The sequence below is a fragment of the Amphiura filiformis genome, chromosome 2, assembly GCF_039555335.1.
Source record: "Amphiura filiformis chromosome 2, Afil_fr2py, whole genome shotgun sequence".
In the NCBI taxonomy this organism is placed as follows: domain Eukaryota; kingdom Metazoa; phylum Echinodermata; class Ophiuroidea; order Amphilepidida; family Amphiuridae; genus Amphiura; species Amphiura filiformis.
In genome coordinates this window covers 23,373,414-23,396,811 of record NC_092629.1, presented here as the reverse complement: position 1 = coordinate 23,396,811, position 23,398 = coordinate 23,373,414, and the positions used below count along the sequence as shown (strand labels likewise).

Below are 23,398 nucleotides of genomic sequence, written 5' to 3'. Positions count from 1 at the left end.
ATTGCATTATACAAAACAATGGAACAACGGCAAAGGAATTCCACGAACTAAACTTGTATTTTTTATCAAATATATTTAATGTTTTCGTTCTCCTTGTACATATACCATGCAATACAACAAAGTTGTGCAAATTTCTATGTTAACACAAGTATATAATTTATTTTACATGTATAATATTACGATAATAAAATATCAGTTTAAAGTGCCACCTATCTATAAACATATGACACATAAACACTGCATACATACTCTCAATGTGATACATTCTGATTACCCCTGGAAAAAAACTGAACACAAACAGTGTATCATTTACACTTTTATAACACATGTTAAAATGTAACCACACAATTGTTGTTTAAATTTTTAACCAACAAATTTAAACTTTTTAAAACACGCTTATGCAGATGTTTAAACTTGTCGGTTAAAAATTTTAACCAGCAATTGTATGGTTCACCTGATAATCTGTGTTGGTTAAAATTTTAACATGTGTTATAAGAGTGTAAGAGGATATAAATGGATACACTTGTTCTTTATAATTTGCGGCCTTAATATGGTAAAAGGGTGTATCGTATACTTACTACACTAACAACTCATTTAGCAATGATTGAGATTAACATTTTTTATTTTACTTACATTAAACATACAAAGAGATTAAATATATCGTCGGTCGCAACACATAGTGGCGTACGTGAAGAACAAAATACGTTTCCGATCAGAACGTTTTTGAAGGATATGCTACTAGTAATGGAGTCGATACTCCTCCACTGTTATCTCTCAGTGGCCCGATTCCATTTGTAATTGAAGTTGAAAATCCAAACTATGAAACTGTATCTTTAACTGTTAACAAGGAATAACTATCATAGGATAATAGCTAGCTCTAACCCTAGGCCTATACGCCACTATGTGAAACGGAACAATTTGAAAATCACTCTACGCCACTATGTGTTGCGACCGACGATATGTTACTGTATTCTGCCATAGGTTGGTAAAACTGTATTGCACAAACTTTGGCTTATGAATGTATCATCCTCTTACTGCCTTATTTCCTCTTATTTAACTGTCTTTTGCAATAGGTTAGTTAACTCTTTGGCATATAATTTGGCAAAAGAAAATATCTGCCTCTTGTCCTTTTCAAGTTACGTCCTTTCACCATGTGAGGGTGATTAAACATAGTTGACAAAAGATATGGTAAATAACATGTTGTTGAGGTAAATATACACTATTTACCATAGGCTTATTAGGGCCGATCTGCATCTCATCTGACACAATGCCAATTTTAATTCCATCAAATTATAGTCATTTATTTGAATGTCAAAAATAAGACTGTAAAATAATTCCATAATATGTAAAATGTTTTATACCAAAAGGAAAAAATGTTGAAAGCTCAGCAATCCCTGTACACTTTGATGACATTATGTGTGGTTGAAAAGCATAATGTGAAATTGATATGATATAATATAGGTTAATGATGGAATGTTATGAAATGATAGAGTGTGATGGGGAGGGTAAGGGGGTAAATGTTATGAACTAATATAGGCTAATTCTCAAAGTGCCACTGGCTTAAATATCAATACCATCATACCATCAGACTTCTCAGCTAGTTATTAATACCTTCAGCTCAACGTAAACAATGTCTTTTAAAAGACAACAGTTCATAATTTTCACCCTCTCATGTTGCCCTCAGTCTAGTCAAAATCACAAAAACAATGCACCATTTTTGGGCTATGAACATATAATGTTAGGAATATTTTCTGATTCCTTCCTTCAATTTTACTTCGCCCACGAAAAAATTCCTGGCGCGACCACCGTCTGTGACATTATTGATCCCTGATCAGGGATTGTTTTGAATTTATCCGCACTGCATGCACAGACAGAACTTAGTAAAACAATTCAAATGCAGTCACACATTTGTTGCCAAGTCATGAGGCGATTCGTTCATTATTCATTATTTTTGCAACATGTAAGGCAACTCTTTCATTATTTTTAAACCTTTTATTACTTAACACATGCTTATTAGGCTTTTAATTGCAACCATCCAAACAATAAACTACAGCTTATTTAGTATATTGAGCTCTATGAACTGTTTGCAGGAGGTATTTGTGAATGCAATATACTGCTGAAATTGAACAGTTTCAAATAAAATAGCAAAATAATTTATCATTTCTGCAAAATTACATAATTCTGAGGTGACATAAAAAGTTCGGGCATTAGAAACTCACAATCAACTTTCAAGGCCCTAACAGACCACTTTTATTCTGCCTGCAGTTGAGTGATAAAATACAATTACCTAACCTACTGCAGCGTTACAAGTATCTGCTGCATTGCCCAGTGAGTTTTTTGGTCTTTGTTTTATGCATGTCGGAAGTCACCCTAAACATGACAAAATGGTAGACAGGACCTAAAAAACCACAAAAAGAACACAATTTCCAACCATTTTCAGGATGTTGCAGTTTTGCTGATACCCTTTCCAAGACTTTAACCATGATTTGTTGGATGTCCGAACAAGATTCCTTCTAGATTTACAACAAACCTGATACCCTCTCCAGTTGTGATTTTTACACCCATCAGGGAGTCCTGTTTTTCAACTTGAATCCTACCTTTATAATCTAACCAAAAACACTTACATATTGGTTAATCGTTTTCTCATCTACTCCAACAATTGTCGTAATAACGATCCCTTTGGAATTTGCTGCTGATTGTTTTCAAAACATCCTCTATCATTTCCCTATTTTCATTTCTAACTATACACCACATCAATCTGAGCTCTTTGAGGCGAGTCATATATCTGAGTGCCTCAAGCAACTTGTCTACTGATTCACCTATTTCATTCCACGATAAATTCAAAGTTTCTATTCTCAAACCACTCTGTGATGTACTCGATGCATCACCTTGTCTATTGCTCCTTGTCTCATCTTGTTGTGTTAACATCTTGCCTGCTGTAATAAACCCATCAAATAACACAGCACACTGAGATGGATTCAGGTTTGTGGACTGTAAATTTAAGTATGTCAGACTAGTCATGTACCTGTATGCTTGGGCAAGTTTTCCTACAGAGTCACCAATATCATTCCTTGACATGTCTAACTCTTCAAGCATTAAACCATTCTCCCTGAGCATATCTGACTGCATACTACATGGTTTCTTTTCTGATTGATTTTCTTTTAACATTCCTGCTGTAAGGAAACCATCAAATAGTTGAGATGGATTAATGTGTGTATACACCAGAAATAAGCATCTCAGACATGTCATGTATCTATATGCCTGAGCAAGTTTTCCCACTGAATTACCTATCTCATTGTGAGATAGGTCTAGAACTTCCAATGCTAATAAACCATTATCTCTTGTTTGACCAGCTTTTATAAACCCATCAAATAGTTTCTCACACTGATGGGGTTTCAATGCTGCTAAACTCAACCTCAGACATCTGAGATGTGGCATGTAACTATACGCCTTTGCAAATGTGCCTATTGAATCACCTATTCTATTGACGTATGACAAGTTAAGTTCCTCGAGTAACAAACTCTTATCATAAGTCATCACAGCATTTGACTCCTGACTACTGTGAGATTGACTCACATTTTGTTGCTTAATCATATCAGCTGCCTGAGAAAACCCACTTAGTATTATTTTGAATGCTTCTTGTGAACTGTTAATGTGTAATACCTTCAGTGCTGGAAGGACTAGTACATTAGCCAATTCACCTTGCAAAGACATATTGTCTAACTCAAGTTTAGTAAGAGATGGCATGGTAGATAGAAAATGTGAAAATGTCTTAGCATCACATGCAGCATATGTGAAATGTAACTCTGAGAGTGTTGTGGAAGTGAAATGACTTGACAACATGGTAAGGAATGATGTAACATCATTTGAGGCATATGAGGCATACGGTTTATAATGAAGCCGCAATATCAATATCCTTGTCATTGCACAAAGCAACTTAAATACCATATCTATATCATCACTGATCTCTTTGATAGGAACTTCAACTTCTTCAACATCATCTAACCAAGAATATCCCGCATGAAAAGTGCTAACACTTTTTACAGGTGGTGTGGAAATATAAGAAGTGATGTATTCTTTAAACTCTTCTGATCTCTGAAGGTCTAGTGAATCAATCAGCACAGTTTTTAACAATGGCTTCAAATGCACATGGAGCTTATTGCAATGCTGTATTTCCGCATTATTTGATTCAGCTTCATACAGCAGAAAAATAGGCATCGTCTGGCAAACATTACCATAAATACCTTTGATATTACCAGTAATGTTTTTCAATTGATCATGATGACACATAATTTTCACAACATGTGCCAAAATGGCTTCAGCAGCCTTCACACTCAATCCACAAGCAAACCTCAACAAATATTCCATCTCAAATATATTATCATTAGTCACTTGTTTCAGGTAACTATTGAATTTCCCCATTTCTGTATCAATCAATTTTATCCAGTAATAAGCAGCACATGTTTCCTGAAACGTTTTATGTAGGAATGTGACATGATATGTGACATTCAATCTAGATCTTTTCCTTTCCTTTGTAACTATGCCCAATGAACAAGCCTCTTCCAATACTGTATCTTCAAATTCATCTGATTTAAAAACAAGCTTGTCTTCAAACAATCCATCAATAGCTACTTCGCCAATATAACCAAGCACCCTATCAATCCATTTTTGATCACTTGTGACATTGCTACTTTTTTTGGCATATTGTGCATGTTTTGCTAAGTGCATAATTACCTCATTGTACAAGGATGTGATAGTTAATGGAAGTTCTCCATCTTCAACCCAAAGCAAACACAACATGGACAGGATGATAGGTATGGATGCAAGCTGATAAAGTCGAGATGACTTATGAAGATGACTTAAAAAGGCAGATGCGTTGTTTATTTGAGCTCCCATGAATTTCTGAACATATTCAGTTTTTCTATCATGGCCAGAAAACCCTTGTATCTGCACTTGAAGATAAGAACCATAAGTGCCACTAAATCTGCCCACTTGATTAGGTCTTGTGGTCACAATTACACAGGTTTCAGCCAACCATTTGCTACACAATACATGTTTGATATCATTTGTTTGGCGAAAGTGTTCTGAAGCCTCATCATACCCATCAAATAAAATAACAACAGAGCTAGCATTTGATTGGAGGTAATCGTTAAGGCCTTGCCTTGAAACTTTTGGCAAAAGCTGGTCTTTGATGATATCAATCAAATCGGTGTTTGTATTAATTTCATTTATTGTGATAGCAAATAATAACTGAAATCTCGAAATAGGTGAGTTGTGTTTATCACATGCCCAGTCATATGCTAGCTTTGATACTGTTGATGATTTTCAAGCCCCAGGTCCTCCCCTTACAAGAACACGTTTGACTAGTTGACTTTCTTTCCTCATACCCTGTTCTATTTGTCGTTCAATACATACAATGTCTCCATATGATTTAAGTTTCTTTAGTTTCACTCCACATGGTTTCTTGTCTTCTTCAATGATGTCCAGGTCAACAAAGATGTCTTCCATCTTGGCAAATTCCTCTGGCACACCCGGCAGCAGTGGTAGCTTACCTCTTGTTTCTAGGTATTCATCTTTCAGCTGCCTTCTTACAGATTCTAAATCAAAGTCAGAAATATCTGTAAATTGAACACAATTGCAGAAGAAAATGCTATGACAATATTAAAAATACAATAGCCAAATACTTTATGAATATCATGAAATAAGCCCAATTTATGTCAATTGAGCTTTCTGCCTTTAAATGTTTAGGACCCTCACAAAATGTTCAGGCCTCAAATGTAAATGTATTCCCTATCATAAATGAAAGGCAATGATGTCATAAAATTGATTTTTAGAAACACAAGAGAATTGCAAGTTTCATAAATGTCACTTGTTTTATCTGTAGCTGTTGAGGTTCCTTTTCAACACAGTTTCAGTAGCACACTTTAATCTAGATGATTTGGTTCACTAGTTGGACACTTTAAGTTTTAATTATCAGCTTTGTTCAATAATATTAGTATAAATTGATATAAATTTGTATATTTTACACAGTTTATCTTTGTGTACAAGCACCGACGTCTCCATAAGTATGATAAGGATGGTACACAACTTAGGTATGGTGTGTAGAAAGACACTAGATTTGGATAATATCAGCTCTAAAAAAACCCTAAGTTGCTCATTCTTCACATTTCTGTTTTTATCAGGCTACTTGCAACCAGAAAGTAAAGAAAGAGCCTTGATTTTTATTGTTTGCAGCTCCAATAGACACCCTTTTACCGGTACGTGGTAAGCCCCAAAACATTAAAATTCCAGGGCGGCAAACCCACCAAAAATTTATGATGTGCCCCCTGGGCTGTGTCACCTCTAGAAGCAAACACATTTTTAGCAACCATGTTGCTGAAGTTTATAGCTAAACAACTAACCTTTCGTATTTCCCTGATTGCCAATGTTATAAACAACTTGTTTCTCAATCTTTGTTTCAACATGTCTGTCAACATGTTGGATGTATGTCTGGTCTCCAGAAACAACATTTTGAGTTTGTCCTAAGTTAACATTATCTGCTTGAATAGATGGGATGAGGGTTTGTTGTTGCTTGGTACCTTCTGTCACAGCACCTGTAATAAACACATGAAATATTAATTTATTTAGTATAAATATGTCATGTATAAAGGGTGGTTTAAACCTAGACACAATGAGGAGTCATTGGGATTTTCAGATTGATTAGTACCAAAATATAATGCAGCTCGTCAGCTGGTAAGAAGCGCTTTTGGTTTTGTACAAAATGATAAAACTGTTGTTAGACGCTAAATTGTCATATGAACCATATCCCCATTGCTACTATTGTTAAGAGAATCTGTTAAAATCATCACAATCAGCATTTTGAGTTGTTAATAATAATTGAGTGTGGCAAAGATAATTTTAATAATTGATTTGTCGTTAAAATATTTTCAAAAAGAAAAGTTGGTGGGTGGGAAAACCAAAGGATCACCTTTTTAAGTTTTTACATCAGCATTTTACTTGTTGCATTAAAAGCGAGAATAAATCATCTCATTATATTGGTGCAAAATGCATCGATATCTATAAAAACTATGACCAAATGCAGCGTTTGGTCACCTGAATCAAGGTCCGGGCATGAAAGTAAAAACTTACTGCATGAAAGTATTTCTGTTTTTTTTTTAACGTCTATATTTTGTAAATTCCTGTCTACAGGCTTGGGTTATAATCAATTCCTTTTTTTTTTTTTTTTAATATTGACTTTTACAAAATGAAGCGTAATATTTTGATAGTTAGGCCTACCTTTATTCCATGCTAATTAGCATATCTTATATTTTACCACCTTTTTCTTTGTGGGATGTTAAAATGTGTTCAAAAGGAATGAGGTATCTACAAGGATGTTAAACTTATATTTTTTCCACAAGGTACTTAAGTTCTATACACATGTAGTAATATGTTGTACCCAAAGTCTAATCAGTGGTATTCGCTGTCGTAGTGCACGTTAGAATATGACCGTTGCTAGGTCAACTGGATCACGCTTTCTTTGTTACGAACCACTGATCGAAATGATCACAACAGAAAGCCTATGGCATATCAAAATTCGGAACAGGTGTATGAGCCCAGGCTTGGAGCAGTAACCAATGGTTACTAACGTGCACTATGACAGCAAATAGTAAAGGTGTGGGTTGGGGTGGGGGGGGGTTTGTAGGAATCAAGTGCCTGTTATACATGTTGTGTGACATCTTGCTCATCTTTTTGCCCTATGGGATTCTGTCAGATTTCTAGGCAGTTTTGACCATATTTGTCAAGTTTAGCCCTAACAAAACTTCCCATCTACCTTCCTACCGAGAAATTATTGGCTATATGCCACAGAGTATTATCGATTTCGTTATATAGCCTATTTTTTCAGCATCCTTACAAGGGTTATTCCCCTGGGTAGCTTGTGAGTCTTTAGTAATTTAATGTAAAGGGCCTGGGAGGGTCTTCCTGGTTAAAGGTATACGGGATGTGCCAACGTTTTTGGGCACATTTCAGCGACTTAGGTATATCGATGGGTGGGTTTACAGTGGAGACCAACGCGCCCAATTGGGCACATCATACAAAATGTTGAAGACCCCCGGTAAGGGCCCACCAGTAATGTGAATGTACATAGTGCATATCAAGTTGTTAAAAGCAAATAATCAATCTGGATTTAAACATCACTAGTTGTCAGTCATCATCACTGATCGACTTTGGTAGGCTTTAGAGGGATGATGGGTGCTTTTACTAAAATCTAAATCTACTAAATCCTTTACACGTACCTCCGTGTCCACCATATGGTTGTAATTCTTGGGGCACAATGTCATCACCACCTTCAGCCATGTTGAACTGATATCTTCATCCACCATCTATCTGTATAGGGTTTCGATACGTGCATAAAAGTGTCAAGTATTGTGTGATTAATGGAAAAGATTGGGACAAAAACATTTTGTCTCTTTACAATATTATTTGATCAATTATATGATTGCATGTGTTATATATTTACATGTACACAACCTCTTTTTGGACAATTGCATAAAAGTCCACCCAGGCTAAAGTCATATTTTGAGTTATTATCAAGTTAATATAAAGTAATTACCTTTCTATAAGTCGAAACCCCGCGTTTATAGCTGATTTGGTTGTAAAGTTACACATTTTTACATGTTCATAGTCTAAAGTATGACTAACGATAACCTATTTCTGGCTATATCTCAGTTTAGTATTTGCCGTAATTTAGCCCGAGTGGACTAATGTGGTCAACAATCTCAATAGAAAGTTAACAAATAATAATTATGCTCACCTTATGACAGAACACCTTTTGGTAGACTGATGGTTGAATCAAATACTTTACTTGATGTACCTTTTGGATCTGAAAGATGAATAGTATAAATATTTTGTAAATATAAGCTCCTAAATTGGCATTGCCTCTTAAAGCCATATTATAACATTTCTTTAAAAATAGATTAGTATTTATTTTCCATAAAATGTTAGCTTTTACTGTCAGATATGTCCCTTTTAATTTTGAGCCGAACAAGTGAGGTAAAGCAAAAAAATTGCAATTTACTAATAGCGCCAATGCATGTTACGCCAGCGGTTGTAATTTATACAGTACGATCCTGGCATGTGTGTGTGTCCAGACGCCGTGTATGTCGTGGTGAGTATACTATGTTATGAACAACACACATACACGCTTGACTAATATTTCTATCATAATAATAAAACAACGGTTCCATTGGTTTATTCAAAATCACAGATTTTGACAAAACTACAGCACCTAAAGTCTTGATTTTTGCAGAGAATCTTTGTTTACTAAAGTACATTACAATCATGTAAAAACCTGAATTAATTTTTTTTTTTTTTGAGGCGTTCTTCTCAGCAAATGTTATAATATGGCTTTAATTTGCATTTGCTATAATTGAGCTAAAATTGATCATTTCTAATGTATATCCATTTGTGGGAGCACTGGCTCCGACTCATAATCGGAAGGTTGCGGGTTCGAGCCCCGGCAACGCCATCGTTTTGTGCCCTTGAGTAAGGTACTTTTTCTTGTTTACTCCTCTCCACCCAGGGGTATAAGTGGGTACCGGCATTCATAAATTATGGGAAGGAAACAGACTCGCTGTTGAGGAGGTGTACCGATCCCCCTATAGCAACATTACATGGAGGAGTCTCAGTGGCCCAATCGCCAATGAAAGAGAGATGGGCACTCCGATCACTGTTTATACAGGATCGTCTCCTTTACCTTTTTATCCTTTAATATAGCTATACACATTTTTAATTCAATACACAATATTCTGGCAGCTTACCTTTTGTACTTATGATACTTAAGCATGGAAAGGGTGACAGTAGCTAGACGTGTTTTTGATCTGAAGGTATACCAAAATAGTGTGATCCGGTAATGTAAAGCCAAGGAAAAAAATTGTTTGCTTGCCCTCCAGTGGGTTTTTTGGGGTGGGTTGGTTGGTCGGAATTTGTTTTTTCTATTTTTGTTTTTTAATGACTCACTACTATATAGGCATGTAAACAAATAACATTGGTCATGTGAAAAGATACATACTTCATTTCAGACCTTTAATACACAAGATACATCATAGAAATTGATTCAATTAGAACGACTGCACACTTAGGTCATGTTCACATATGAATTATTTACCCGGGACCCGAGTTAATCCGGGTTGTACCCGGGTCCCGGGTTCAAATAATTTCTGTTCACACTATAGCCACTCTCATGAAGAAAATTGACCCGGGTTGGTTATTTTACCTAAGCCTACTGATGATGCAGGCATATACATATTCTGTCATTGACTATTACCGGTATATATAACAGGCTCCCGGCCTAATTATGCTAATTTTTTTAATTTTATTTTCTAATTCCACTAATATGTAATTTATCTAGTTGCTTCTTGTTGCTGTTTTGGGTTAAAAACTCACAAAAATAATTGTTACTTCTTGATTCGATAATACTAGTAATTTGTTTGCATGAAAATAACTTTCTTATCTCAGGAATAGATGTTTATTGATTTTATTGCCAAAGAACTGAATCATTCTTTTCCCAGTGCAGACAGAAACAATAGAAATGGGGTGATAATGGTTATGCTTACTTCTAGTAATGCGGGTCAAACAGTGAATTTCTGTTCACACTACAATTGACCCGGGGTTTAACCTACTCTTTCCTAGGTTGAAAAAAATTGACCCGGGTCGATTTTTTTGAGGTTTTTTCCTGTTCACACTTATAACCAGCCCGGGTCTAACCCGGGTTGTACCCGGGACCCAGGGCAAAACAGGCATAGTGTGAACACGCCCTTACAGACATAAGACGCGAAGTTTATTGGAAACATTGACGCATGAATGGATAGTTATAAATGTTATGAGTTTACAGTAATGATTTTCTTCTTATAAGAATGTTGTTGGCCAAATTTAGCTTTGAAATGAAATTTATTAGACACAGAAAAAGTAATAAAAACTATTAAAATTATGAACTAAAAGCTAAAATTTTTTATTAACGGGCCGACCTTGATTTTGGATCGGTCGGTGGAGGGCAAGCAAACAATTTTGTTTGCCTAACCACTTCGATGCTGAATACAGTGTGCTGAATACAGTGGAGATTGAACTTACTTGTGTTGGATAGCCATATCTTATGTGTCTTTTTAGAGAATTTAATATTTAGTCTTCTACCATATATAACTAAATTCATTGTATGCCTACAAATAATGTGCTCACCTTACACTTTTCTGGTGGACTAACAGGTTAAGTGATATGTTGCTTGATGTACTCTTTTGGATCTGAAAGATGAATTGTAAATAATAAGGTTATTACAAAGTGCTTTTTCCACTTCATTTTTGTGTTCTGCAATTTTGAGATAAAATTGATAATTAATTTCAAATGTACATTAGAGTTATACACATATTGCCGTAAACCGTACGTATTCTGAAAGATTAACTTTTGTACTTAGAAAATGGAAAGCAATTGGCAGTAACCAGATACAGATCAGTTTGATCTAAAAGCTAAAATAGATGTTTCATGAGTTTATAGTTAACAGTAGTCCCATTTTTAGTCACTGTGCAGTTGTGGGACTTTTATTCTGCATGGGATGTATGGGGAGGGGTTTACTCCACTGATGCCTTCAGCAACTTATCCTCCAATGGCTATTAAGATTTCATATAAATCTTAACAACAATGCAATCTAAACTCTATAATTATGCATTTGCACGACAGGTGAACTCCTAGCGATAGTAAAAATACAAGAAACTCTTCTTGAGGCAAAAAAATAAGCTTATGTCCAACTTTTTCTTCAGATCATATGTGGCTGGACGCGGCGAATGAGCCGTAAACTCAGCAAACTTCATTTCGAGCTACAGGTGAAAATATATGCAAATCTAGTATTTTGGCGGTTGAGATTTTTGCAGATTTGAAATGTTTAAGCTTTCTTCTAAACACATACAAAGTTTTATTTTAAAGAAATAAGTGGAAATATGAAATAATCTACATTTTCTGAGGCCCATCTGATGAATGATCATTATGCTTCCCTAACTTTGAACGCGTTTTTCTCGGTTTCGCGTTTTGATTCATGACAACCTATAACAAGCCATAACTTCGCTTCGGATTGTCATATGAAGTTTATTGAGGTGTCATTTTAATCCCTGAAACATTATCTTTGCAAATATGTAAAAAAGTAAAAATGACCAGAGGGGGACTTTACGGCTTATTCGAGGTGTCCAGGCACATATAGCCTGACACGCGCTGTTTTCTTTACACTTTGTCAAATGTGATGACAGTAACACAGTGTACTTTCCACAACTAGTGTAAATACGGCATCATATAAATAAACATGAATGTATACATAAACCAATCTCAACTCTCAAAAGAGATCACCTCTAGTAATCCTAGAGATTCATATAATGCGGGATATAATGTAGCACTTACCTTCTAATGGAAACTATTCTTCATATAGACGGTTGGCTTCAACATGTAGTGATGTTGTTCCTTGTTTTATATTCAGTCAAAGATGTAATCAAAATGGCGCCCATGCACTGCACGCAGTAGTTTGTTCCTACCTAGCCATTCGTCTCTTAATATTTGAATATAATACAGGGGATATTTACATTGCAGTTTTATCAAACATGAAATAATTTTTAACCTTTATACCCAATAGATAATTATTGATACAATGCGGACTCAATTTTATACCATAATTCAAGTTATCAATTCAGAAACATATAGGTGATTGAATGGCGTCCTCTGATATGAGTATACACCTAAACTATTTGTGAAAAGATAAGGATTAAAAACAATATGTACACTTTAAAGGGACATTGTCATTTGGTGATTTAGCATCATATGTTCAGGGTCTGATACAATAGATATATATAACCACCAAAAAAATAGTTTCCAAAATTTCAGTTAATTAACGGATTAAATTTGTGAGTTAATATAATACACATAATTGCATATATTACTTTGCCCCAGACAAGGTTGGTTTAAAAATTGAAAAAAAAGCCAAACTGAACTCTTGTGAAAATGTCAGGAAAACAGTACGAAGTACACTGGAGTGTACTTTTGTACTGTTTTCCTGACACTTCCGTGGGTTCTGGAATTGGCCATTTTTGGCCATCGAACTTTACCTGTTTTTAGGCCTATACTTTGGTTGCTTGGTTTTTCATGTCTGCTTATGTGCACAGTGATTTTCATCACTTGTTCTAGTGCACTTTTTCTTTTAATGCCTATTTTGTCCCCCACTACGTATTGTCTAGTCTGTATTTTACTTCGTCAAGTTGGTGTACCTTGCTTTTTTTCTTTCCAGTTGTTCATATTCAAGGTATCCTCTTGAATCATTTATTGATCCTTGATGTGTTTTGTGTCCTCGTCCGTTGGATTCACCATTACCCACTTTTCCCTCTTTACAGCTAAAGCCAAGGGATAACAATGGTAAAAGCAAGCGTCATACAACTACAGAAGTATCGTTATTATCAAATATATTTAATGTTTACTATCTCCTTATACATATATCATACAATACAATAAATTGTGTAATTTCTATAGTAACACAAGTATATACTTTATCTTTACATGTATAATAAATTACGATAATAAAATATCATTTTAAAGGGCCACTTATCTGTATTAACAATGTGATTAATTCTCAATAACCCTGGCCAAACAAAGCATACCAAAAATATCATTACTCTTTAATGAGAGGCAATTTCTACAAGAATATTAAAGAGGGTAATAAATGAATACATTTGTTCTGCATATTTTTGTTATCTCCTTTCGTAATTCTAGCCCCCTCTTTAGGGCAAGGTTCAATAGAAAAACCTATCCACAAAAAACTGTATTTCTACAATTTTAGTTGATTCAGGCTTTGCATTTGCAAGTTACACATAGCTGCATGCATGCATTACAGTGCCTAGGCCAGTGTTATCATTTGTTTGATATATAGACAGAAAATACAAGTTGGATGACGTCTTAAAGAATCTGCAATGAAGGTTAAAACATTACTATAGTCCACAAAAACATTATGTGGTAGGTTTTTCATGGTTAAACATTGTTGGAGTTGAGTCAAGTGGGATGAGGCTGTGGAACACAAAGCACTCCTTTAATCCTCCAAATTATAGCCATTTGAATGTCATATGTCAGAATTTTCCTTCAAACATGCCAATAATGTAATACATCCATACATACAACAAGGCTTTTGTAGCCTGCCATTTCATGAAGACCACAGCGGGTGATTAACACTGCGTAAAGCCTCTTAAACTGTCACATCGCAAAATGTTTTTAAGGAGCGGCTACCTAACTTTGTAATTTTTTAAATCTTACCTTTAATATAGTTAATTGTTATATCGTCCTTAAATTATGTTGTATTGAAAAGTGTTATAGTTGTATTGGTGAAAAATTGGTATACCATTGAATGAAATAAGGTATTAACAAAAGGTACAGAACAAATGTCTACATCAGTGGAACCCTTTGATTTTGTTACTGAGTGTTCAGATCTCAAAGCAAATTACCTCATACATTTTTTTTTGTAAGTGTAACAATACTTTCTGCACATGTTTGAGTAGCATTCATATTGTCTTATGCTGCAAGAATAACTTTTCAAATAGAGCTAAATAGCTGCCTGATGGGAATGCATTATTTGTGTAGCACAACCAGTACAGTATAATTGATGTAATTCCTGCTGAGCAACAACATGTCATCTCAAACACAATTGCCTCGGTAAGTGTAACAATACATTCCGTACACATTCCTGTACGTGCTGCAAGAATAACTTATTTTGAAATAGACTTGAATGGCTGCTTCATGTAAATGCATTACTTATGAAGCACATCCAGTACAGTGTAATTGATGTTAACTGGTGAGCAACAACCTGTCCCTAGTTGGATCATTGTTATAATACAGAAGGCAGCTATTGCTTGACCATTAAATCATAAAATAGTCTTGCATTCATTATGATGATACAATGTATACAGTAACTCAAAATATAATTATAACCAACATAAAGAATTACAACAATTCTACAAGGGCTGGACCCAACAAACATGTATCAACTAGAAAATGCTATGTGATGTTTACGCATTTTTAAACTAAAATATCCTTTTTAGTTACAAAATCGCCATATTTGGTAAATAAATCAAAAAGGCCAAAATGCAAAAATGAAAAACAAGTCCTTAGATTAAAAAAAAAACACTTTTAAATATATGCATGTTTTATACTGCATCTCAAAATTATTAAGGCATTTTTTTTTGTTTTGTGATCTTCTCCACATAGTTGTTTTTACATCAAATCTGTGATTGTATTTAGATAATTTAAAAGTTAACAATGACATACAATTTCTAAGACTTGACAGTAACTTTTAACCTCTGATGGAGTAGTTAGCAATAAATATAAAATAAGTTTTCTAATTCTTCCGAGTTCCGAATACACAAAGGAGATGCCGAGGCCTAATAATAAATATTTAATGTTACAATTGCAGTGTTTAAAATACACTACATGCCAATAATGTTATGCATGAATTGTTACATAAGCATGTAGAAATCAGGGAAATTACCACTTTTTTAGGTCAAATTTTTTAGCCAAAATTACGACAAACTTTAATTTGTGAATATTTCCCCCTAAAACATTTTTTTAATCCAACTTAACCCCTCCTCCACCCCACCCACCCATCCCTGGTAAAAGAATTCTGGTGTCACCACATATTAAATCACAAGATAACAGCCTGTGGGAATTGGGTTACAATTAATGCTTGACATTTGTTTCTTCACTGTTGTACATAATATCTTGAATTGATACCTTGTTTAGTATTTCAAGGGATCATCAGAGCCAGAACTGGTCATGTCCACTTTTTAAGAGTCGTTTAATGAGATTTGGTCCACCAGTTTAGTATGTACTTTGCCATGTCCACTGCTCAGTGTCAGAAGTGAGCAAGTGCAAATAGCTGCCCTGTGAACATTTGACAACTTATACACAGTACATTGTACTTATCTAACACACAGCAGCTACACATGGCAGCTATTCCACTTACCCATTTCTGACACTGAGCAGTCTATCCCTGTTCTCTGAGGCATTACATGAAGGTGAATTGGAGAATCATTGTTTTTGCTCAAGTTTCTTGCTTTTCTGAGTGAATTAAAATCCAAATTCATCAATTTTGAACATAACCAGTTCTGCTTCTGGCCCTGGATACAAGCAAGTAAAGTTGGATTTTGCAAATCCTCTTAGTGCGTATATGTATGAAGCAATATGCTACCTGCCACAAGACCATGGCAGCCACAAGACCATGGCAGCCATTTTGGATGTGCAGGGAAGGTGATTTTCAAAAACCACTCATTATAGGATAATCATTTGAAATGTTTATGAAGTTATTGTATTATATGTTTCCTCTTTCCCTTGCATCAAAGATTGCTGCCATCATCCCATGTACAACTCGCAATATGTGACTTGCGCTACGAGTGTGATTTTGTGCAACTCACAATATTTTGAGTTGCTCATAGGACCTGTTAATATCTAGCTATGTCCCGTTGTCCAAATTGTAAGAGCTGATATACTTAGCTGATGATATAGTAGTTTCATACAGATGGTGTTAGCATGCATACACCTAGTGCTATAAAAACCTGAAAAGGATAAAAATGACAAATGAAAGTGATAGGAAAAATTAGTCCCAATGGTTAATCATAGATAATGGAAAACCAACAAACAACAAAATAACTTATTATTTGCTTGTGCATGTGGAAATTACTATACATTGTTTCACATCAAGTATTTTCCTGGTAGCAGTATCGAATCGTGTGCCAACAAATCCACACACTGTATATACACATACAAAGGCGGTTTGTTGGCATGCTTGTGGCAGGCACAACTGCATATATTACCAAACTTGGTGAAACAAAGTATAGTCCAAATTGTTAGTCATGGGCAACATATAATACTGGAGAGCAGGAGTTTTTATTTTTGCAATTTGCATGGTTAATTTCAGATCCATATAAAATATTTGTTACCCATAAGCTTTTAAAGCTTTGTTTGTAATAAAGGAAACTGAAAACTTCTTCAAACCAGTTCAAATTGAAGAAAATGGATACTGTGAAAATACGATCACACTTACAGAAAACACAACACATATGACATATCCAATCAAGCCAAAGGAAGCATTTTGAAAATGTAGTAATTATCACCACCATCAACTTGTACAAGTGTGCTAAAATCCTTGTATCCCTAGCATACTTTTAACTATATGCTACTAAAAACTGCTAAGTAAAAACGTTTAATTTCTAACTTTTCAAAAACTTAACTTTTAAAACTAAAGTTAAAAGTTGCAGTTATAAAGTTGTTATGATGCAATTTTATCAGTTTCGCCGTCAAGCAATGATTAAAGGAGGAAATAGGAAAAGTGATCCTGCCCGGGAATTGAACCCAGGACCTCTGGGAATTCAACCTATAAGTGGTCACTTAACCATACCTCCTTCGTGCAAGTCATCCCAATGTGGCTTGGGCTTGACAAGCGTAAATACAGCCATCCTCACTGTAGAGGAACATATTCTGTTTTTCATATAAAGTTTTTGCAATGATAAATTTCTCTACTTCATAACTACGTACCCCCTTTGGCCTGGTTGGGTCTGCTCCAGATGTCATATTTATCAAACAATTGTAAACACTTTGAAACTGCAATTAAATTTCATTGGTTTCTGTGAATTGATATAACACGCCTGCATTATATTTGGCATTATTCTATATATTTAAAATAATGGCATCACCATTTTTTGTAAAGTGACCATTCCATGCCAACACCCATCATATAAAAATACCCTGCATACTTTTATCGACCTATTTCAGGCAAAGGATGCTAACTATTAATACTACCTTCCGGAGAAGTAAGGCAGTCTTTTGCTCTGCGCACCTTGTTAATGAGTGACATATATCTGGAGCTTTGTGCATATGCTCCCTTCAAAAACGCTGCTCTATACGCCGACAAACGTTTTGCCACGTAATCAGCCAATCAGATTACTGGCTTGTTGTTATTATTGTCAGATTGAATCTGCCAATCAATAACCCCACTTCCGTGTTTATGCTGTGTACGCTCTCAAACTGTAAACAAGTGCCGTTCTTCTCTGCCAGAGACTATAGTATCCGATGCCGTATTAATGCAGTATAGTCAATAAATGGTTGGGAACTATTTATGGTGCACATTTTATATTTTTTGTGGCATATAGTGTGTTTCTATTGGGACCATTTACCGGTAAAAAGACGGTGAAGGGATTAATTCTGCTCAATAGAAACTGACCTTCCCCGCTATTTACCGGTAAACAGAGGCGAGTTTTTCCAGGTAACGTTTTCCTTCTTGAGGAAGGAACATAGCGGGGACGCTTACCGGTAAACGCCAATAGAAACTCACTCCGTTCAGATTGAATGCGCATACAGGGAAGAAAACGGAAGTTGGGTCGCGAAAATTGACCTCTGCATCATCAATGAGCTAGCTTGTTTATGTATTATACCATTCCATACGAAAAAATTCTTAGGCCTAATCACATACAAATATTTGACTCACTTGCTATAAATAAAGTAAATGGAAGAAATATTTTTCATAATGCATTATCCCTGCATTATACATATTATGCTAAATATTTAACATGAGTTATGATTTATGACCCTAAGGCTAAAAGCCATGAAATAAAACAACAACAACAACAAAATCAGCGGATGAATCCAGCTGTGCATGCGAAATAAATAGAAATCAATTCGGATCCGCAGCGGTGTGTGCTTCAGAAGATTAGAACGATTTCATTAATTTAATATTATGTTGTTGATCTTAAATCACTATTCGCTAAAAAGAATATTAACTGAAATTAAACTGTGAAAGATTAAATTCTAAGACCTATTTTTTTTTTGCGCAACAATACTGATCGAGTACTCATGTCGATATCACTTAGGGTGATTTCCCAATGGCGTAATTTGATGTACGAGAAAGAATGAAAACGCTAATAAAAAAACATTATTCTTCAGTCTTCTTTTCTCGTGTTTGCTACCTCATTTTTAGCCAAACAATTAAGAAAATACTACAATATTAAAATCAACAATGCTTTGCAATTGACCCGGGGATTGACCCCAGAGCACGACCTTTCGCCGGCAAACTTTTAAGGTGTGTCAATTGACGCTGTTCATCGAGTGTTTACCGGTAAACAACGTGCAATGGAAACTGACCGTTATCCGCCTTTCCCCGCTATTTGACGGCGAACAGTTTTACCGGTAAAATGCAGGGGACTCAATAGAAACACGCTAATATATACTAAGTGTGCATTATGTGATGCGATCAAGCAAACCGAGTCTGATGTTGGTCAAAATCAAAATTCAGTTTTCAAACTTATTACATGAGCTACTTACTCTCAGAGCTTTATTTTGCTGAAAAATACCATCATAATTAGACTTAAGGTTCCAGACCAGAGATAAGGCCATTTTAGTGTTGCTCAGAACAATAAAATACAAAGCAAGTTAAATAAATGGTTCAAAAAAAGTAAGTCCCCCCAAGACATTTTGGTATAATCAATTTTCTTGTTTTAAAGTTTGGAACATAATTATAATACGGTACGACCCTCTGATGTGTGGGAGTGTGGGGGTGTGTGTGTAGGGGTGTCCCGCAGGCGGTGTACGTGCTGTGTGTTATGAGCATCGCATACGTGTTCGACTAATATTTCCATTGTAATAATAAAACAACGGTTCCTGTGTTTTATTCAAAATCTCGTATTTTGACAAAACTGCAGCACCTAAAGTCTTGGATTTTTGCAGAGTTATATTTTTGTTTACTAAAGCATACATTACAATCGTGTGAAAACCAGAATTAAAAAACAAAATTGAGGGCGTTCTCCTCAGCAAATGTTATAATATGGCTTTACCTTAAGTTATTTGATAACAAACAAAAAACAATATAGAAACATTCCTTTGATGTATTTCCTTTAAGTGAAAGAGGTCTGAAACCAAAAATGATGCATAAAAAGCCTATGTAGAAAAGTGCAACTTTTTTTGGGCTGAAAATTGTATAAATGGCTGTATTTCTCAGTGAAGATGATAAAGGATAACAACGAAACCCCGTTCACTTGATGCATAACCAATCAGTCTATGTTCCAAACTTTAAAACAAGAGAATTGATCAAGCCGTTTTTGGATTATACCAAAATGTCTTGGGGGGACTTACTTTTTTGGAAACGTTTACTATTTATTGGCTCTATCTCAAAATCAATATTGTCGACATCAGATTTTGCTTGATCACATCACATATTAGGGTTATTGGTATGCTTAGTTGTTGAGCTGAGTTAAGCATCATCAGGATATGATTGCAGGTAACTATGTCACATGCACGGCCTCCGTTGCAAATTAAAACACTTACTGCTCTTATTTTCAGTTACAGTAATTGCGAAAATCTAGAACATTTTAAACACTTGTGTTCACAATTAAGACAGCGAATTGAAGTTAACAAAATCAAATGCTAAAACCATGACCACTAAAAGGCTAAATTTATCGTATTGTTAATTGCACATTTGTTAAACGATACACAAAATACACTATGCGATATAGTACAAGAATTGCACATTAAATTTACAGTACTTATATTAATTATGGCTACTTTTGCATGCAAAGGTACAACAAAGGAGAATTCCTAGAACGGATACAACAAAGGATTACAAAGGCACTTAGAGAGTGACTTCTTTTTTAAGAATTGGGCTCTTAAAATAGCCAATCAGGGAGGCCCGAATCGCAATTAAGTCAAATCACCTGAAAAGTTTGCCCAATTTATCTCCTGACCGAATGGTTTCTATTTGCCATAGAAGTGATGATGTAACTATCATAGCAATAGGTGAATACAATTTTTCAATGTATCGCCCTGCAGTCCTGCACTACAAACAGGTTGCACTCATCACGTATGTATGTCTGCAATCATAGATTGAATACAATACTGCTCTTTCCAAAGACACTTATCTTACGTACAGGTGCGAGTGATTAGCATGATATTAATATTCTATAGAATTACGATCCAGGTCTTTATCCCTGTTCTTTGACATCTATGATTCAATGCAGAGGTACCACATGAACATACTAGTACAGTGCAATATATTCAATAATTGTATTCACATATTGCTATGGTAGTTAATCCTATTGTGTCATCACTTCTACTGCGAATGGGGCAGGACATTTCTGACAATTGCAGAGGTCTATGTCAAAAATTCAATGAATTCTTCTGTCAGAAAGTCAGTCAATATATGTTCTCTTACTTTTTGATTTCTATGGGATAGGAAATGGTCAATAGTTGTTAGTCCTGCAGAGCCCCAGACCTTAAAAATAGCTCTGAAACTTGAGTTAGGTTACCTTGAAAGAACTTTTATTTAAATGGATTACCAGGATTGCCAAAAAAATATCTATTTTTTTGCAATCTTGTGAATTCATAATCCTGAGGTCTCAGACTATCAATATATCCATCCATTGGTCTTATAAAAAATTTCTTTTAAGGTAACCTACCTCAATTTTTATAAGGCTTAAGGCGATGACTCTGTACGTGTGGAAAATCATCAAAAGTAGTCCAATTGGGCTATACCAAATACGCTATTCCAGTTGAAATCCATACATCCCCTGAAGAAGTCATGACCTTAATCTCCCACACAGGGAATGTAGATTTCAAGTGGAATTACCTGAATGGGTGACACATTTGATATCTTCAACCCCTTGTGTAGGAGATTAGGGTCATGTCTTCCATAGGGGGTGTATGGATTTCAACTGCAACAGCCCAATAGCAGATTTGGTAACCCAGTCTGGTTAGATTTGGGCTACTTTTGAAGATTTTCTCTGCAACTCTTTGACTGTTTCCTATCCCATAGAAAAAGAAAACACTTTTTACAACTTTTCAACATTGGCTCCTGCAACTTTTGTAAGCTTCACTATATAGAAACTAATCTACATGAAGGAATCTCAAATAATCTACATAACTCTCTGTCTATAAATGTCTATAAAACTATGAAAAGGTAAAACAACACAACCACTAAAAGTCACAGCAACAAAAAACATTAACAGTGAGTAATTTTCAATTCATAATACCCCTCAAATTCTTCTTGTCCCCCCTCTGCCCCAAGTGGAAGGCTCTCAGTGCTGCTCTGATTGGTCAGATGGGTACTGGAGGAGGCACGCAATTGGTTGATTCGTAGCGGTAGCATCTGGGAGGAAGCTGGACTCATGGATGGGGTGGTGCAACGTGAGGCAGTCACGTCACACTGACCCAGGAGTTTGATGAGTTCTCTTTCCGATGGGCCACCGGCTGCTGCATCTGCATCTATAAAAAATAAAAAAGATAAAAGACCATTCTTGTTGATCTTTTTTTTTTATCATCATTAGGCAGAAAATACCTCATGTGTCATTGGCCCCTGAACATGTTTAAAGCAAAACCCCTTATGTAACTGTTTGGCAGTGTTGTTTTAAACATGTTCAGGGGCCAATGACACATGGGAGGTTTTTCCTGCCCAACAACATTTTTTTTCTTTATATTTTGGCTTGTACATCAATACTTTAAAGCTTTTGAGATCTCTGAACGGTAGACCAGACTTTGGTGGCTTAAAAAACATTAAAAAACTATCTCCCTTCTCTATCTGTACTCTATTTGTGTCATAATTAAGCCCATCTCCTTGTAGGGTTGACCAGGAGGGTCAAAGTTCATAAGGTAAATGTATTATTCCTTTGAAATCTATAAACCCTATATCGAGGGATTAGGGCATGAAGGTCCTATCTGCAATAGCTGCTCTGTATATATTTTTACTATTTCTGTATTATATCTTGTATACAGCTAACAATATGACATCTGGCAGCTACTGCAGATAGGACCTTCTGGTCCTAAACCTTTGATATGCGACTATCCACAACGAATCTTAGCCCGAGTCCCTCGGCCCCGATCTCGAAACAATTCAAAATGGCGGAATAAAATGGCCGCTTCTCGCTCGGGGCCTGAGAACGAAACGCAAAAAAGTGGGGCGATTAATTCTTTTGTATTGTATTGTTTTTACGCAGGATCCTGCGTGCATGCGCAGTAGCTCAATCAATGACGTAGAAACTAGCTCAATCTCATCAGCAGTATTATCGTTGACGCTTGCGCTATACTTATTGTACGGCCAGTAAGGGCTTGTATGATACCGTGATTAATTATTCATGAAATTAAATTTTTTTTGTGAAATCAGAGCAGAGAGATGCCATCAGCTTGTCTGTGTGAAAGTGCATAGAAAAAACAACAAAACATGTTTAATTTCAAACCTAATTGTCAATGCTGAAACTTTGGCTGGAGAAGTTGAAGGTGACGTTGCTGGTTATCTTTTAGACCGTTTATCTGAAGTCATGGGTTGTTTTAGAGCAAAATAGGAGGCATTTTTGTGCCATGTAAACGGCGATCGGCATTT

The 23,398-nt window shown here is 35.5% G+C and overlaps 1 protein-coding gene and 1 long non-coding RNA gene across 3 annotated transcripts in view; both read right to left on the bottom strand.

The window, feature by feature from the left end:
• Positions 1-8,271: 8,271 nt before the first annotated feature.
• On the bottom strand, positions 8,272-11,295 carry LOC140135682 (uncharacterized). Its single transcript, XR_011856555.1, has 3 exons — positions 11,212-11,295; positions 8,792-8,860; positions 8,272-8,364 (listed from the first exon to the last, which is right to left on the bottom strand). It is a non-coding gene; the product is annotated as an uncharacterized lncRNA (long non-coding RNA).
• A 2,151-nt stretch (positions 11,296-13,446) lies between these two features.
• Positions 13,447-23,398, bottom strand: part of LOC140146003 (BTB/POZ domain-containing protein KCTD3-like) — a 32,507-nt gene continuing 22,555 nt past the window's right edge. Inside the window, exons 16-17 of one of the 2 annotated variants that reach the window (XM_072167742.1) lie at positions 22,056-22,287; positions 13,447-16,595 (exon numbers count right to left, since the gene is read on the bottom strand). In XM_072167742.1, coding sequence (XP_072023843.1) covers positions 16,586-16,595; positions 22,056-22,287 — 242 coding nt within the window. In that variant the 3' untranslated portion in view covers positions 13,447-16,585. Of the gene's footprint in view, positions 16,596-21,510; positions 22,288-23,398 lie in introns of those variants that run through there. The other variant, XM_072167741.1, reaches the window with a different exon arrangement.